Source organism: Rhopalosiphum maidis, chromosome 4 (genome assembly GCF_003676215.2).
Source record: "Rhopalosiphum maidis isolate BTI-1 chromosome 4, ASM367621v3, whole genome shotgun sequence".
Classification (NCBI taxonomy): Eukaryota; Metazoa; Arthropoda; class Insecta; order Hemiptera; family Aphididae; genus Rhopalosiphum; species Rhopalosiphum maidis.
The window spans coordinates 3,566,476-3,584,865 of record NC_040880.1 but is presented as its reverse complement, the minus strand read 5'-3'; the positions used below and the strand labels follow the sequence as shown (position 1 = coordinate 3,584,865).

At 25.5% G+C, this 18,390-nt stretch overlaps 1 protein-coding gene across 1 annotated transcript in view; it reads left to right on the top strand.

The window, feature by feature from the left end:
* LOC113549234 (disintegrin and metalloproteinase domain-containing protein 10) overlaps window positions 1–18,390 on the top strand; it is an 83,569-nt gene that overhangs the window by 27,790 nt on the left and 37,389 nt on the right. Inside the window, exon 2 of the mRNA XM_026950443.1 lies at window positions 556–715. Within this exon, the coding sequence (XP_026806244.1) occupies window positions 556–715 (160 nt within the window). The remainder of the gene's footprint in view (window positions 1–555; window positions 716–18,390) is intronic.

Sequence of the window (18,390 nt, the reverse complement as noted above, 5' to 3'; positions counted from 1 at the left end):
TTTTTTTTTATATAAATGTATGCAAAAAAAATTAAAATTTTGGATTTTGTAAATAAGACCGCGAGCCGCATACGTCGACGAAGAGAATCGCAACTTGGTTACCCCTGATATGTAGTTACATATAATTCAATACCTTTATAAGAATTTATATTAAATGTCAAAAACAAACTAATTTTTTTTAACAAGTTTTTTACAAGCTTACAAATTAAACTTGGACAAAAGTTTTGCAGATAATCAAAACTTATTTTAACAAAAAAATAATATAGATGAATTGTAATTAACATTTTCAATGTGATAACAAAATAATTTCTTTTAATATTCATACAATTATACATTTTTTATATGAGTATAGTGTGTGCGAGAATGATATGTTATGCTTATAGGTATGTCTATTACGATATGTATTGAAATGTTTTATTATCATGGTGTTTTGTTAATCGTAATGTGAATTCAAAGGCTGATATTGTAATATTATCGTCAAAAATTACATACATTTTTATCTTAAAGTATGTTGATATTGCATTATGTAATTTACGTATTCTTTTATTTTCTTAGGAAAATTTCCGTCGCTCAACCATTTCATAAAGCACTATACGCCTGCGGAATATGACCGGGACGGCTTGTTAGAACAGCACCGAAGGATGCGCAGGGACGCCGGCGCTAGTAATCGACAACTGCAATCGCCATTACGGCTCACCATCGCCACGCCACACAGGTTAGAGTTGCATAATGCCATAATATTGAATATTCACTATAAAATACTAGAATAATGTTAGAGTATAGCTAAATATTTTTTACTCGATAACTTTGCTCATTCAATTTATTACCATAATTGTTATATTAGTAGTTATCGGCTATTGTAAAGTTTATATAAGTATATATAGTATATTAAAATATACTGTTCAAGATACATCATCGATGTCGTTGGGTTGTTTCATTATATTGTGATAAAACTATGGTTTTAGGTATATTTAGTTGTTTTATCGCATTGTTTTATTAGGTGTTTAAAACATATTAATAATATTATTTATAATACATATGCATAGTTTACTTGAGTGCTAAGAGGGACACGCATAAAATTGCGTATAATACTACTTATATATACATATACGATATACATATATTTATAATTTAAAAATACATCAGAGCACATTTTTCCGAGCAGGACTCGACTCACAAGTGCGGATCTGCGAAAATTAACCACGTACAATTTATGTTTACGGTATATTAAACTAAAACTTGAGCTTAATTATTTCAAAAATTTCTTTCTTGTAGATTCCTGTTCTCCCTGTGGGATATGAGATTAAATATGGAACAGCTGAGGGGCCTACAACTGAATAGAAATAATTAATTCACTTGCTATGATATGATTTTTAAAGCTAACAGCTCTGTTACCCGATTCTGAAATTAGATTTTATACTAGAAAACTTCTTTTGGGATTTACGAGGCTCATTTATATTGTAAACGTTTCAAAGGAGTAGTGTATCCAGAGACTTGCATTTAACTATGTTCTGTTAATGTAATTTTCTCGTAACCACTGAAACATATTAGTAATTCGAGTGCGTTATACATATTGATTTTTATTGAGAAATAATAGGATTAAAAGTCAACCAACTTTTAATTAAAACCATTCAAATTATTTATTTAATTTTTTTCGGATTTGTTTAGAATACTGATATCTCAATGTTTTAATTTAATTAGGTGCATTAAGTTTTTTGGAACAAAATGACGTAATAAGTACAGATAATATTACTTTACGGTATATAATATATTATACATATTTTGTTCTAAATACTAACATATTTTGCTAAGAATCTATAAATAGGTTTAGTCTTCATTGGTTGGATTTTACAAAATAATTTAAACTGTGAAATTTTTATGAGAACACAAATTTGCACTCGTAAAGTTTTTTATAGTTTAAAAACATAAGTTTATTGAACAATGTGTGTTATTTTTGTTTGTAAAAGTTTTAATATTTAATTTTCAACGCCATATTATCATAAAACATATTAATATGTAATTTTGAATTTCTATATAATAATATTATTTTACTCTCGTGTTATTTTAAAACTAATCGAATAAAATAGTCAGGTATTAAGTATCTATATCAGGCATTCTTCATCGACGTATGCGGCTCGCGGCCACCCATGCTATAGAGATTCCTATATTGCTTTTTTTTTTTTTTTATTAGATTCACATTAAACCATAGTATATTTTTTATACATATACATATAATTTAAGTTTTATATTTTTAATATTTATAGTTTTATTTAAGAACTTTATCAATTTATCTTATAATTGTATAGGAACTATAGAAATTTGAATTTTGATGTAAAATTTGTAAAATATGAAAAGATTATAAAGCTTGTTATTTATTAAAAGTTTAACGTCATTAATGGATACATTTTTTACGTTAAATTATTTAAAGTAGTAGTATAAACAAATAGCTATTTTCTGTTTGTTTATTATATAATTTTATCTATACTTTTATAACTTAATTGCTATTAGATATTAAAACATTAATGTAACTGGCGAGTGGTGTTAAAAATAGAAAAAACATAAATATAAATGTCTCAATTCTGATAAAAAATAATAGAAATATATTTATTTTAAAATAATTAAATACTTACCTACTTCTTTTGAAAAAAATATTATAGTAATAATTGTATACATTTATTGAGTTTATTAATTTTTAAATGAAATATTCATATTAAAAACATCCTTATATCCTTTATATATTAAATACTTATCAAAATTATGTGTTTTGCTTTTACTATATTACATTTGTTTTTAATTAATTATAAAAATCTACAATACAAATAAACTAAGAAACTTTTTTAGAATGATGTAATATGCGCAGTGCATATACTGTATATGCTACTAAAAAATGAAAAAATAGATGTTTTGTTTCAAAAAACTTTAAAAAGCTGTAGTTACTTATTAGAAAAAAAAACAATATCATAAAGGTATCTTACTCAATTAGGAATTCACGGTCTAGAATAAGAAATAAATCATTTTTTACACTGGGGAAATGAATTTAAAAATTAAGTGTAAATATTTGAGTTTAATTTGTAATTTATAATTTTAAAAATGCTTTCAGACAATATAATACAACATAGTTTGTATGAAAGAACAATACCATGTTTTTCAAAAATATGATAGATATGTCTTTTAAATTAAAAATTATTCAATTATAGAAAATATAATTTATATGAATATGAAAGTATCTATGACTAAATTAATATAATATAACAAATTGTATGGAAATATCACATTAAATCAAATTATAATACAAAAAATTGCAAGTTATATTAATACTTATATTAGTAAAAATATGCATTAGATTTATAATTGCACACCTAATCAGTAATAACTATTCAGTTAATAGTATTTAGTGAGCGTATCTTTTATAGAACATAAAATAATGGATAGGACAAGGCTATATAACTAGAGTCGTGGTTTATCCCGGGGAAGAATGATGGACAGTTTTTATCTTTTGTTTTGCAAAGTCAGATAATATAGAGCATTTTAAGGTATTAATCTATTTTAAAAGTGTTTATCTCTATGAAAGAAGGGGATTTGTACATTGATTCAACTAAATTTTTTTTTTTAAACAATTCATACATTTTGGTTTTTATTTTCTTACATAAAATTTAAAATTGAAACATTTTATCGTAGTTATAGGTGAAACAATTCTTTCATATAATAATTATTTTAAAATTTAAAGTTTAGTTAGGGGTATTGGATTTTTCGTAAAATTTGGTTCTCGTGTGGATGGCTAGAAGTTGGATTAAGTACCTATATTTCAATAATAACATTTTTGTTTGTGATTTTAAAGTAGGTATGTTTTAAAAACAATAATTTGTTTACGATCAAACAATTAGTAAATGTATATATTATATATTATTGGTAACTACTGAGAATAGTCATAAGAAATGTTTTAGTATAAAATAAAGTTAAAAACTAAAAACTTTGTCATATAATTTGGTTGGAAATAAAACCAACAGTATTTGTTTTCTAACAACTTGGTACATTTTTCAAATACATATAACTTATTTTTACAGTTTTATTTTTATTGTTTTAAATATACATAAATAATGCACTACAATAATTAAAATTAAAGTTTTATTAAACTACTGTTTTACTCAATTAGTATAATAAAATTTAAAATTAAAAAAAAAAAATAGTAAATGAGTACATTTATTTTTCTTTTCATATTATTTTTTGTAAGTTTTTAAAAAAATCTTATAATAGTCACTTTTAAAATATATGCGATATTGTATACACTCGTGTGTATGTATGTATGTATGTATGTATGTGTGCAAGTGTGGGTGTACCGTTAAGTACCTATATCGATTTACATGCTGGTTGATATTGTAGGCATAGGCATATACACGATATATAACCTATACAGTATACACGTATAAATACAGAGTGCTTATAGTGTACACTTATTCTTTTATAATATTACTATCTATAAATCTTCAATGCCTCTTTGTTTTACTTTTTTACCACCTTTAAAGTTATAAGTTTTACCACTATCAGTTAATCGATATACTTAATTTTATAATTTAAAATAATTAGATGATTTTAAATAGATATCGAGTATGGAACGTGAATAGTGTTTTTATTAACAAAAATTTTAAGTTGAGATTGGCAGAGTATTAGTGCATTACAGATTTCTACGCATTGCTATACCTCTTTTCTCTTATTTAAAATGTAAGCGATAAAATTACTATAAATAATGACTTTATTTCTACAATAGATAGTTTATATTTAAATTTAAATTTACGTTGAAATGTTGATTAAATTATTCAGATAGTGCAGCTGGTACAGACAGTTGTGATTTCACCATCGACAAACAAGGGGTTGAACAAAGTATGGAAAAAATAGAATTACGCGTCTTACCTACTTAGAATATTGCCATTATCGAAGAAAGTATAATAGTAAAAAGGTACTTTTCGAAATAACTAGCGTTCGTTGTCGTTAAAAAAAATCGTCTTGTATTCGACTATACACAGTATTATATTATTCTTGTCCACGTGATCGCTGAGCACAAAGAAATCGCGTTCATTGCATTATGTGTGTGTGTGTGTGTGTGTGCGTGTGTGTGTGTGTATGTGTGCATTTATACCGAACACATCACATTATTATTATTATTATTATTATTATTATCATTATTCCCGTTATCGTATGTAACTCATGTGCTTATGCCCTATGTGTATATATGGTACTCAGGAGGGCAGTGTCACGGCATAGTGCTGCGCGATAGTCCATGGTGTGTGTACGTCTGACCGAGAGGATTAACCTTGACGTATCCATCGGGTTTAGTAACGGATTGATTAACGTGCGATCATAGGACAACCAGTGGTTTGCGTGTGTGTGCGTGCGCGTGGGATCACCAACTAACACAACATTATATTTACACATACGAACCGCGTTTACCGTTGTTTCATCGGGTTCGACGTTCCCCTTAAGGGTCGGTCTGAAAAAATCTGACACTGTGAGTGCGACGCATACAATACGTGCATTACTCGGTATATCTCAGTAAAACATTTGTTGAGGTCAAAGTGGAAATAGTGTGGACTAAAGAATTTTCCGTTTGCATTTGAAAGTTTTTGTTTTTTTTTTTTTAAACAAATTATAATTTTTAATTTTATTACTAATTTTTTTATGTGAGAAGGAGGAGCGTCGAAAGATATGTTCTATTCATTTCGTACGAAGTTCGAAAAGCTTTTTAATAAAATTGTTGAAAAGTGTTTTACTGAACTCTAAATTATGTAAAAATGTTATAGGTACCATATTTTATTTAGCATTGCAATGAACCACATGAAATGATTTCAAGTCTCTACACTGCAGTATCTTGTCTGGATTTCAGTTATTTTAATTTTATTATTACTCAAATTATTCACGATTTAAATCACATAACTTTTAAAAATTCTTTTAATATTTTGAGTTCAATCTACGTGAATACAATTCCACATTTTAATATTCGTTATTTAGGTATATCATACCTTACTGTAGATTTGTAAATATATTTTATCGGTGGACTAGAAGTGAGTAGGTGGTAAATGGTTTTCATAAAGAGAAAAAAAATTGATTAAGACTAAAGAAAAGGATCTCCGTGGACCTTACTTCTTCATTAATCAGAATTATGATAATTCCACAGTATGTATTTCGAACTTGAAATATTACAACGCTATAGTAATCTTAGCACTTGGACACGCACATACAACTAAAAACACACATATACACACTTACCCAATATATAAATATATTGAATTTGTAAATTATTGAGTTTACAGTATAATTATATTTCTATAAATTTCAATGGATCTTAAATTGCTTTTCAATTTGTCTATGCTTAGAAAAATATTTTAAAGTCAATAGAAAATATGTAATATTTGCTTATGCTTTTATATCCTTAAAACCTATAGTATAAAGCCTGAAGATTAATTTATTAATTTTAAAATAAAAATTTTATTATAATTTAGTAAACTGTATATTTAATATATCCGTATTAAAATCGCTCTATTAATGTATCCTTTTAAACTGTTGTCAGTTCTCGTTGATAAATATTTTAACATGTATTCAATAGCTATCATTCATTCGTGTTAATTTTTGTTTAAAACTTTGTTTTAAATTCTAATTTCCCGTGTCAAAAGTTAAGTCATAATTATAATGAAATAATCGTTCTTAATGTTTATAATGAGCATCATAAGCTTTTGAAATTGTAAACTACAATTTTTCAATTCTTAATATAATGCGAGATATATTAGTTTTGCAATGTGTACTTGCAATATGTTATTAGTATTTATGAAAAATTACATAAAAAGTAGTAAATATAAATATTACAATATAAAAAAAGTAATTTTTCTTTTTAAATCTACTATAAGATCAAATACATACGTATACTTATATTTAACGTTTTAATGCAAAAAATATACTTAGGTATATTACAATTTTGAATTTTCATACAATTATATTTATAAAGACTTTTAGGTTTAGAGTGAAATAGTGTGTATCTTGAAAATTTTTTTTTGTTTTATTTTATTTATTTTTTTCTATAAGTTGATATTACCCTTGTAACAAAATGTTAAATACGTTAGGTTTGGATTTACTCGTAAAACTAAAACAACTTGGTCAGTTGTGTATTTACTGCCTTTAGTCCCATCGGATAGTAACACGACAGCAAAAGAGTTTATGACATTTTTATATATATAATGAAAACACGGACGTCACACAGAACGAATCGGCCATGCGAAAAGCATCAAAAAGGTGTTTCCTGGGAAAACTGATAATGTCTCATTCCTGCCACATGGGACCGGAGACAAATGATTTATCGTTTCACATCATTTGTACATATACAAACATTGTATGTCGGTATTTTTTATTATGCACTTATACGTTCAAATAATTTGACTTAATAATATTTAAATATTTTAAATATAAGTTAAGGCTTATATTAACTTATATATTTATCTAAAGGTAAAATTCACTTTATAATCGTTTGAAAAATATGGTTGTACTTACCATATTAATTAAACAATATCCTTGCAAAATTTAATTTACAATCGAAATATTGATTTATACACGATACAGCAATAATTGTTTACAAATTCGTTATCTTATTCTTCAATTACTCGACGAAAATTTTGTTAAAATTTGCTATTCTATAAAATTACTTTTACCTAAGTCCCAAGTGACGGAACTATCCATTAATAACCTTTATTATTGTTCCATGTCAATTCCATTTATGTTTGTAATATTATTACTAAGGTACCTATATTACTTATTTCTTCATTCATTATGCATTATAACTTCTATTGTTTTATTCTATGTCATTTTCAAAGCTATCGCTTTTTACTAACATCAATTAGGGATATATCTATTAACATGCCAAAATAACATGTTCCTTAATGAAATATAACAATTTTCACATATATTTATTTATTCACATCTAAGGTTAGGTTAGATTCTATATTTTTGTACGAAAATAATAACTGTACCTACTCAAAAATTTGCAGACTTTTTTCTGTCAATCGCTTATAATTTTTAGAACAACTATTTAAGTTGATGTCTACATAAAATATAATATTATGTATTATCTATTTTTATCTAAGTTTTTAATGACATTTTAACATAAATGTTCTCATTATATATTATAAATAAGCATTATTACATGCAAAAATACTTGTATGAAAATGTCTATAGACCTCTCTAATTCATGTTTGAATGTTTATCTGTTAATATATCTCCTGATTTAGTACCTAGTCGTTTTAATTAATTAAATATAATTTAGTCTTACCAGGACTTGTATATGTATTTGTACATTTTGTTGATTAAAAATTATCTTGTAATTTCAGAGTAGCGTGAATATTTAAAATATTTTACGGCTTATATCCGTTTGGAAATTTCAAAACTAAAATAAATTACATACTTACTTATATATATATACTTACGTAATTTAGGTGTATCATATACAATATAGCCATTTGTGGACGCATTACCAGGTTTTCGGTCATGGTTAAGCCAATGGGTCAAAAAATTGGTAACTTTAAATAAAACATTCAGCTACTTTTCGAGGGGTACTAATGAACTAGCCACTTACCACCATACTATATACCTTACACCTTAATAGTAACGACGGTGTAAATTACATACAAATTAAAAATAAATAAAAAGTTCATGTGAATTATATTACTAATAAAACTCAGTTGGCTCTCCAAGTCTTGGCAGTCATTATTTTGTTTCCTTCTTTAACAACATAGCGGTTGTTTTATTCCTGCTGATAATCAAGGCTTTTTCATCCGCACCCTCGTAGAAATTTCCCCGCATCTCCGTCATAGTGCTGGTTGTTATAACGTCCGCATACTGATTATTATTCTCTTTCTCCTCGTATTCCTTGTCTTACACTCCTCCTTATCGTTCCCTCCGGTATAGCCTTAGGTGTGTGTACGCGTTAAAGGGACGCCGCTTCCAACTTTTCGAGGTACTGGATTGTTATTAGTCATCTCCCTTTCTGTGAAATTAGTTCTCAACGAGCAATATTCAGTAAAATCGATAGCCTTAAACGAACCATAATTATTCTAAAACCATACCGGACAATTAAATATTGATAATTAGTACTTATATTAATTTTCAACACTGTTTACATAATTATAATATAGATAAAACACACATAAATTAAAATTGGAAATTTGACAAAATAATAATTATAAAATTGCGATTAATTAAAAATATAGAATACATTTATAATTTTTAAATAATTATAATAAACATTTTTTTTCCAAAATTAATTTTAAATTATAAACTATTTTAGTCAATATTATTGAAAAAAATAAAGTTATAACTATGAAAATTTGTTTTAAATACCTAGTTTATAATTTTAAACAAAGTTATTTTGTATAATTAATTTAAGTTTTAAATATTAACCAATCTTTTTTATTAATTCAATAACAAAACAAATTATTTGCCGTACGTTTGAATATTTTTTTTATCAAGGTTAAATCTATATTTAAAATTTAAAGTTAAATTAAATTATGCTTTGGAGGCTTGGAGTGTGTATTCCGTAAAATCCATAATACATTTTTTTATAATACATTAAATTACTTTATCATTTTTTGAACTTAAATATTTAATTTTAATATGTTTTGATAACTTGTTATATGTATTTTGTTAACTCAAATCAATTATATTGTAGGTTGAATTCCATTATAGGGGTTATAAATCAAGTTCTACAATGTTACAAATAATTTAAAACTCGCAGTTTAGAAGCCGCAAAATATTTTTACAGCAGTTTTAACCAAAATTAAAACGGTAGTATTTTTTTTACGACCAACTTAAATAATAAGAAAATAGAATATTCCAATAAACCACTAAATACAGGGAAGACATAAACAGTATCCTATTACCGTGACGGAAACAGTTCATCAAAACTGTTACTAGGTCACCCACGACAGTTTTGTTCTGATTATTTTGTGTCATGTTATTTTTAATAATCATAGGCTTATAGTATTGCGGTAATCAAAAACTACAGGCCGTCGAAATGTAATGATGTATATTATACATCATGTTTATTCGTCCTCAACAATTTTACTATGAACGTACCTATTTATCACCGAAAAGTTTTAGAGTGGAACAAGTTTTTGTGATAAATACTGTCAATATTATTTAATTTTATAATCATTATTGTAAACAATAATTAATTTTTTTCTAATTATTTAAGTTAGGGAATAAACTCTTAATGATAGATTTTCTAAATTGAAAATTGCAATATTCTTCACTTATATGAAATTAAACCAATGTGGCTGTGTATATGTGTGTTTTTTTGAATAAAAAATGTATAGTTTTTAGTTTTGGAAAAAAAATATTTATTATAGTAGTACCTATAATTATTAATTTATTCTAAACAAAAAATAGGTAAAATATAAAATTTAATAATGTAATAAATAAATATAAACATAATACGTATATTATATGGTTTAAGTATTTCGACGTTAATAAGCGTAACCCGTTATTCTGAATTTTAATAGTTAACCTTTAACTTGGTAGGAAAAATAAAATTATTAGAAAATTGAAAAAGTTGTATGGTAATTTACTAAGAACCTATACTTTCAAATGTTTTTTTCTGTTCTAAATAATATATCATTCGTAAATATTATTAAAATATATAACATAAACATAGTTTTATAATCAAAGATCAAAAAATTAAATGTTGGTTTAATTTTGTTTTGTGATACGATATAATTTATATATTATGTAAATTTTTTTGTTTTATGTTATACATTTTACAAAAAAAGATAACATATTACAAGTTTCGTTTATTTTAAAATAAATGTTATTGAATAATTTGTATACTTATGCTATTCAGTGAAACCTAACATAAATTCCGTTAATTTTTGATCTTTTACCGTTCATTGAAGGCTTGAAGCTATTGTAGTTATTATGTAATTAAAGTTTATTACATTAAATTAATAAATTTTAAGTTCACGATATAAGCAAAGAGAATAGATGCACAATTTTAAAATAATCATCATTTTCAAAAATATAATTTATTGATTAAAATATTCATATTCTTTCGAATACATATATTTTTCAATTTCCATTACAATGATCAACTATCAATATTGTTGACTGCTAAGTAATACTAGAATTCATAATTATTTTGTTTTTAAAGAACTATCAATTATAGTATATCAATTACATATTTTTCAGAAATTATAAAAGTGTACAAAACTATTAATAGTTTTTAGCTGAAAATATATAATGATAATAATTTATTTTTATACTTTTCTTCCATAATAAATGCATTTGAATTCAAAGTTTTGTCTGATTTTTAATAATTTATCTGAAATAGTTGATGACACTTAAAATTTAACTTACTGTCTTACTATATTTATTCTGTATTCAATTATATATGTATTCAGTAAACAAATACTATGTTTTGAAGCGTTGACACGATAAATTTATGAAAATAATAAATTTACTTTTCATTTCGTATTCAATGTTCATTCACTGGAACAAAACATGACACACTATATTATATATTATTTAACAACATATGTACATATCATATAATCGTCTTATTCATTCGTCAATATCATAAATTTATCACAGAAACAGGGACTTACAATAACAAAGCATTAGTCTAATGTATTTTTATTATATTTTGAATAGTGTGCGTAGGCGAAACTGTAATATACATTGTACCTACAGGACTACAGAAATTATTGTACCTCACATTGTAGATGATCTGAAAATATTATTTCCATAACATTTGTTCTCATAATTATTTGTTGAAAGTTGTTAGAACTATGTGTATAAATTAATTCTTAAAATACTGTTGTGTGCAAATTTTAAAAACGAATGCAAGTAAAAAATTATGAATTGTTTTCAGCAATTCATCCAATGTTGCCATTATTGTTTTTATAATTATAATTGCTCTACGTCGATTACAAATTTCTGGATCGAAGTACCCAGACAAGTTTTGTTTCTTATATTTATTTGTTAATTGTAAATTAACATCACATAGGAATACATTTTAATTTTTGATTTATTTAAGTCCATATTTAGAAACTATAAATAATTTAATTATTTTATATTATTATAGAAATATATATATATATATAATATTACATTAAGTTTTGAAAGGTATATAAACTTTTTCTCTTTCTCACACTCTCTCTATTTATAATATTTAATATATAGTTTAATACTTTTTTTGTAAATTCTAAACGTATGAGTATAATTTTTCACACGAACCACAATAATTGTATGTAGATTGTTGGGTTTTTGATCGAAGTCAATAGGAAGTCTGCGGGATATCATCAAAGTGTAGGTTGGTTGCAGATGAACGATTCCAGGTTGAAACATGAATACTGTAATTGGAATAAAGAAAAGTTTAAAGTTAACTTTTTAATTACGCTGGGTGATTCATAGTGAGTGGTGATGCTGGCGATGCTGTGGTTGATCGTTACGGTAGGAAACGATTAAATCTCTAAAGAACTCAAAGAAAAGTATCTAAGCCCTTGGGTTATTGCGAGAGGAGTGTACAATTTTCCAGGCAACTTTTTAGCACTACGTCGTTAGCAAATAATGATTATACTTGCAAATTTTATTTGTCTTTTGGATGTTGTCTTTTCGTCGACCCCACTGCCATCGTTGTCATGACAGGTGCCATTAAAATAAATCCCCCTTCATTTTCCCTCTGATGTCGTTATTAATACCGCTTCACGTTTTTTTTATATAATAAAATGTCTATAGCGACGGTATTGTACATACACGTTGGAGAATTAAAGTTTAATTTATGTTGAATCAAAGAGTGTTTACGTATTCTCTTAAAAAATCGTGTAAAAATATTATTTTGTGACTAAATTAAATGATAAATATTATTGTAGTTAAATTACCTAACTAAGGAATAATTAAATATTATGAACCAAGAAAATAGTGATGCACATAGATTTTATTATTACCAATAAGGATTACTTGTAGAAATTCTGATGTAATTTATATCATGTACATTGGATTGTATATAAACGAACATTTATGTTTATTATTTTATTAAAGTATAATATAATATACAGTAAATTCCCGTTACAACGAATACCAGTACAACGAACCTAACCTATAACGAAAGTCATAGAAGTCCGCTGCCGAAAATCAGGGCTTATAAAGAGCTTATTCGAATTTTCATTATAACGAAAAAAAAATTCGATCCCCTGGAGTTCGTTGTAACGGGATTTTTACTGTAGTATAATAATTCGAAACTGAAAATTTTCGCGTTGAGGCTCGTGAGTTTACAATTCCAAATAAATAAAATCATTATTTTGTAGTGTTTATACATCTTTCTAGCATAATATTATTAATATTATAATTATATACGAATTGATCCATTTGTGTTTACACTCATTATTTTGAAAAGCTCCAACTTTTTTCAAAATATTTTTTAACATCATTTGATGTCAAATTATATAAATCTTGTATAATTTTGTAAAACACGTCGTATAGGAATAACAAGAAATTACATAAAAATTATATTTTTAAAAATGTAAGATCCCAAAGTAATGAATATACACACTTAATAAGATTTTTTCGTTTATATTCTAAAATTTTAGTAGATATTGTGATTGATTAAAGAAGATAAACAATTAAAAAATGTCGGTAGCAAATATTGAAATGGGGTTTGTTATTCGATTTCATACAGACCATATTTAATTAAGTATCCTATAGATTTATTGATTCGTTTAAAATTAAAAATTAAAAAAAATATTTATATATAATAAATTATTTTTTTGTGTTAACTTTGAACAAGATTATAATATTGTTAACGCTGTACATTTTATTTTTCATCCCATTAATTTCATAAAATTTTGGATAACCCTCACGAATGTTTTATCTACCCGCATTCTTGTTGACCCAATTTAACCCTTTTAGGGCCACACTTCAGTCAACCTCTCTTAAGTTCAAGAGTAATATAAAAATAATTTTATCACAAAATAATGCCTTGAAAAATATGTGTATATTTATATTATAGTATTCATATTCTTTAATAATATTAGACATTATACAATTACTAATCATATTTTTGTTTTTAAATTTGTATGATTTAAACACCTACTCTAATAATAGTATATTCTTCGTGATTCATTGTTTATGGATGAAAAGAAATTTAATAAGAAATGTAGCCCCAGGGTCGTAATTGATTGATCCTACGTCGTCTGGAAGGTTAATCCTGCCTGCATTTTTGTAGGCATCTATTATGATTTTAAGGATGATAACAAACATTATTGCTTGGAGCTCTCAAGTTTGTATTTAAAATATAGAAACTGAGTATAAACATTAAACATCAATATATCATTCCATTTTATATAGCTGCACTATCGACCAATAAAACTCATTTCAAATATTCATATTTCATAGTCGTGTGTTTTATGTGTTATTAATAATATCACTGTACATTTAAATAGTTTATACTTAAACTTATGTATTATTAAATTTTACATTCACTATTTCAAGTAAAAAAATTAAATATGTTATAAAATGTACCGATGACGAATAAAAATTTATGTCTTGTACATGGATTAAAAAGTATATGACTATACCGTATGGTATTAGTTTATTATTCTTGTATTATATTGTAGGAACACGTGTTTAAAAAAAATAAATAATATAATTAAATGATCAAATCACATACTACATACATATCATGTTGTGACCGAGTATTATCATACAAATACATATAACACACCATTTAGTTTTTCCAATGTCATCAAGTTTCTCCAACTGTTCCTTATGATATGTATTTTCTACCTACACATATTTATAAAAAAATATGGATAGATTCCTTATATAAACAGAATAAAATACATAAAGTTCACATTAATAAAATTATTTTTTGTAGAATTCATGCATTGTGCTTACATAAAATATTATTAAGTCTAAAAAAGGGTTTTTGTTTTCTTTAAATGTCGTTTAAAATGAATTTTTGTCAAAGGTCATCTTATAGTTTAAATGTCAAGAGTATAACTATCATTGATGTGAAAATAGTGATAAAACACAATAATATGTTAATGCCTTTAACGTGTGTATATTATGGTTTATATATTTTATTAGAAATATTATAATATTTATATTATTTACAGTTGCATCTATACATAGGGTTATTGCCTACATACATAGGTATTAGGTAAATTATATAAGCCAGTTATTTTTTTGGCTGATAAAATTAAATTGATAAATATCTGTCGTAATCATTTTATTTATTATTAATTATTATTACCATGTTTATTGTAGTCCGAAGAAGTCTTAGCCGCTCTAGGTAACTTTACACTTTAATAGTAGACTAAATCCAAGACTAACTCCATAATTTATATTAACTAACAATATACATTTATTTAGTAAAAAATAATGTAAGTACAAGTGAAAAATTGTTTTTGTTTGGACTTTATTGAACTTTGAACCAACTATAATCTATTGAATTGTATGACCTATATTGGCTATATCAATTGTTTAAATATTCAACATTGATTATGTTATAACTTGTAATTATTACTTTTAGAATGTTATTTTTCTAGATTAATTGCAAGATATTAGAGGAAGTTAAACATAAGAATATGGATTTGAAATAATTATTGAATTTTAACATTGGTACTATTTATTAGTCGAGCTTGGAAAGGTGGAATAGGGGTGTAAATCCCACAGTGAGTTCGTGATTACTTTTAGGTAAAAACTCAAGTCAAAATAAAAACCAACTGATTTAAAGTTAAAAATATCAATGTTTATTGAGCCCAGCAATTCAAAAAAGTGTATACTTATTTTTTTAATAAAAAAATAATTCTAAAATATATAGTTTAGATTGTTTCGTTTGTTTATTATTTTGATATTAGGGTGATGCAATGTTTGATTCTAGTGACTAAAAGTGACATAAATCAAAAAATGTTTAGAGTCACTGTCATAATCTATCAATCGATTGTCGATTTTATTTATTTTCACGTTAATAATTCATTATTCAATAGAATAACAATGTTTATCCACTAATTAAATGAGTAGTACGTAGTTTCACATTTTAAGATATTTTCATTCATACGACTTGTCCTCAAAAAAAAGTAGGTAATTATAAAATATGTGCTTACAGTGCCTACACACTTCTATACATTTTTTCTTAAGAATATATTAATTTCTATGCGGTTCCGAAGGACTGTAATTTATATAACATAAATCTGCAGTAATTAAGTGTGAATTTCCTTTCGTTTTAAACGTGTTTCAATAATTATATTATTCAAAATGTTTTTCGTTATTTTTCTTGATATTCTATACTTCTATAGTCTATACTATAGTCAACATTTCTTGTTTTGGGTGGGTAAATTGTAAATGTAATCTCAATGTACATATTACTGTAGTGCAAGTGAATACTTAAACTTCTTACTACCGTATGTACTGAATATAATAATTTTTTTTATGATGCGCGTGTAAATTAATAGTACTATTGTATTAAATGATTTAAACGTATGATAATAATAGGACGATGAACATCCATTATATAATAATAATTACATAAACTTAACATTGGTACAAAATGATAGTATCCGGTTATTTCTTGTATAGGTACACCATACCATATATTATAAATATACATATAGGTTCATATAAACAATATTACACAATATATTATTCGACTCGCGCAATAATAGACTCATGTGCGATAAACAAAAACTAAAATAAATACAACCAACAGTTTTCCAATAAGGAAGTGAATGCCACTGGTCTTGCGTTGTAGTAAATTGTAGTATAGGTCACCTATACTACGATTTACTACAGAAAATAATAATATACAGTTGAGACCTATAATAGGTCTCTACTGTATATTATTATTTTCTTTCCATAACGTCGGCAACAAATGAAAACGAATACAACACAAATATAATACCGATGACAACACTACCTATACCGGCTAAACCTATACGGTTCGTTCTCATTTCACGATGTCCTATTCATACTGCAGTTCTCGCGAAAACCAGAACAATATAATAAAACGTGGATAAAGGCATTGAAGGTTTCATATAAAAATAATACCATGCTAATGACGTCACGACTATATTTCATTGTTTCAAAACTGGAAGGTCGTTCACCGATCTCTTTGTCCAATCGTTCGAGAAAACCTATATAATATTGTTTAGAAGAGCAGATTATTATTTTTTATTTTTTTCTAATTATTTCCTTTTGTTGTTGTGTTGGTGATACAAATATACTCGAGCGATGTGCGTGGACCACGTATTATTACTTTTTTTAATTTTTCTAATTATTTCCTTTTATTGTTGCGTTGACGATTAAAATATGCGCGGTTGTACGCTTTAATGTTAATGATAATAATAATAATATTATACCCCTATGAATACCTAGGTATAATATGGATTATGATGTGTGTCCCATATTCAAATTCACCTTAACACTACACTAGTTATTTGGCTTCCGAAGCCGTTCAATTTTTGTATTTTTCCGGTTTATAGGTCAAGCGTAAAATATTTATGATACATCAACTACCGAGTTTTTTGCAAACCTATTTATCACAATTATCATAGATTCCACTAAATTAGTTTTACCAGTACCTATTGGTTATTAGGTATACATGTATTATTCATGAATAACAAACCTTGTTTTTATCGTGGATAAACGCTGTAAACATAATTTTGTACTATTACTCATACATCTTAGATTTAATTTCGATACTTGAGTCAACTAACCAATTATTATAGTATAGTTGTAACTATTAAATAAATACTAAAAAAATCGTTATGGCAAACAGGCAATTTATAAAACAATTACAGTTTACTCATGGTTACCAATAATCTTAAATCGTTTTAATCTTAAAAGTGTTTATTAAATACTACATTTGCCGTCGTTTATGGCAAGACGGTTGCTTTTAATTTTTTTTTTTGTATCAAATATACTATAACCCTACATTTAGCTTTATACCCGGTTATTGTCTATAAATGCTTATTAACAACATGCCATAGCGGGGTAATAATTAATAAAATTATTTGTTCACTTATGATGATATATGTAAGTATATTAAGTACGTAGATAAAAGAGTGAAATAATATGAAAATCAATATCTTATTTTTAACGTGATTCAACGTATATACCTTATACTTACAATTTTATTATGTATCTATGATTACTCAATTATAATATTTTAGAACTTCACAATATTAAGTCAGTATGATATTATTTGATACATCTAATAACTTATATGATACACATGCCGACATTTGCCGACATAGCCTGATTGGAATTGAGATCCTGAATAAATTGAATTTATTAAGGCAAAAAAACATCATATGAGATTTTATTAAGTTATAGAAAATAAAAGTCATACGTTAAGTTTACAAT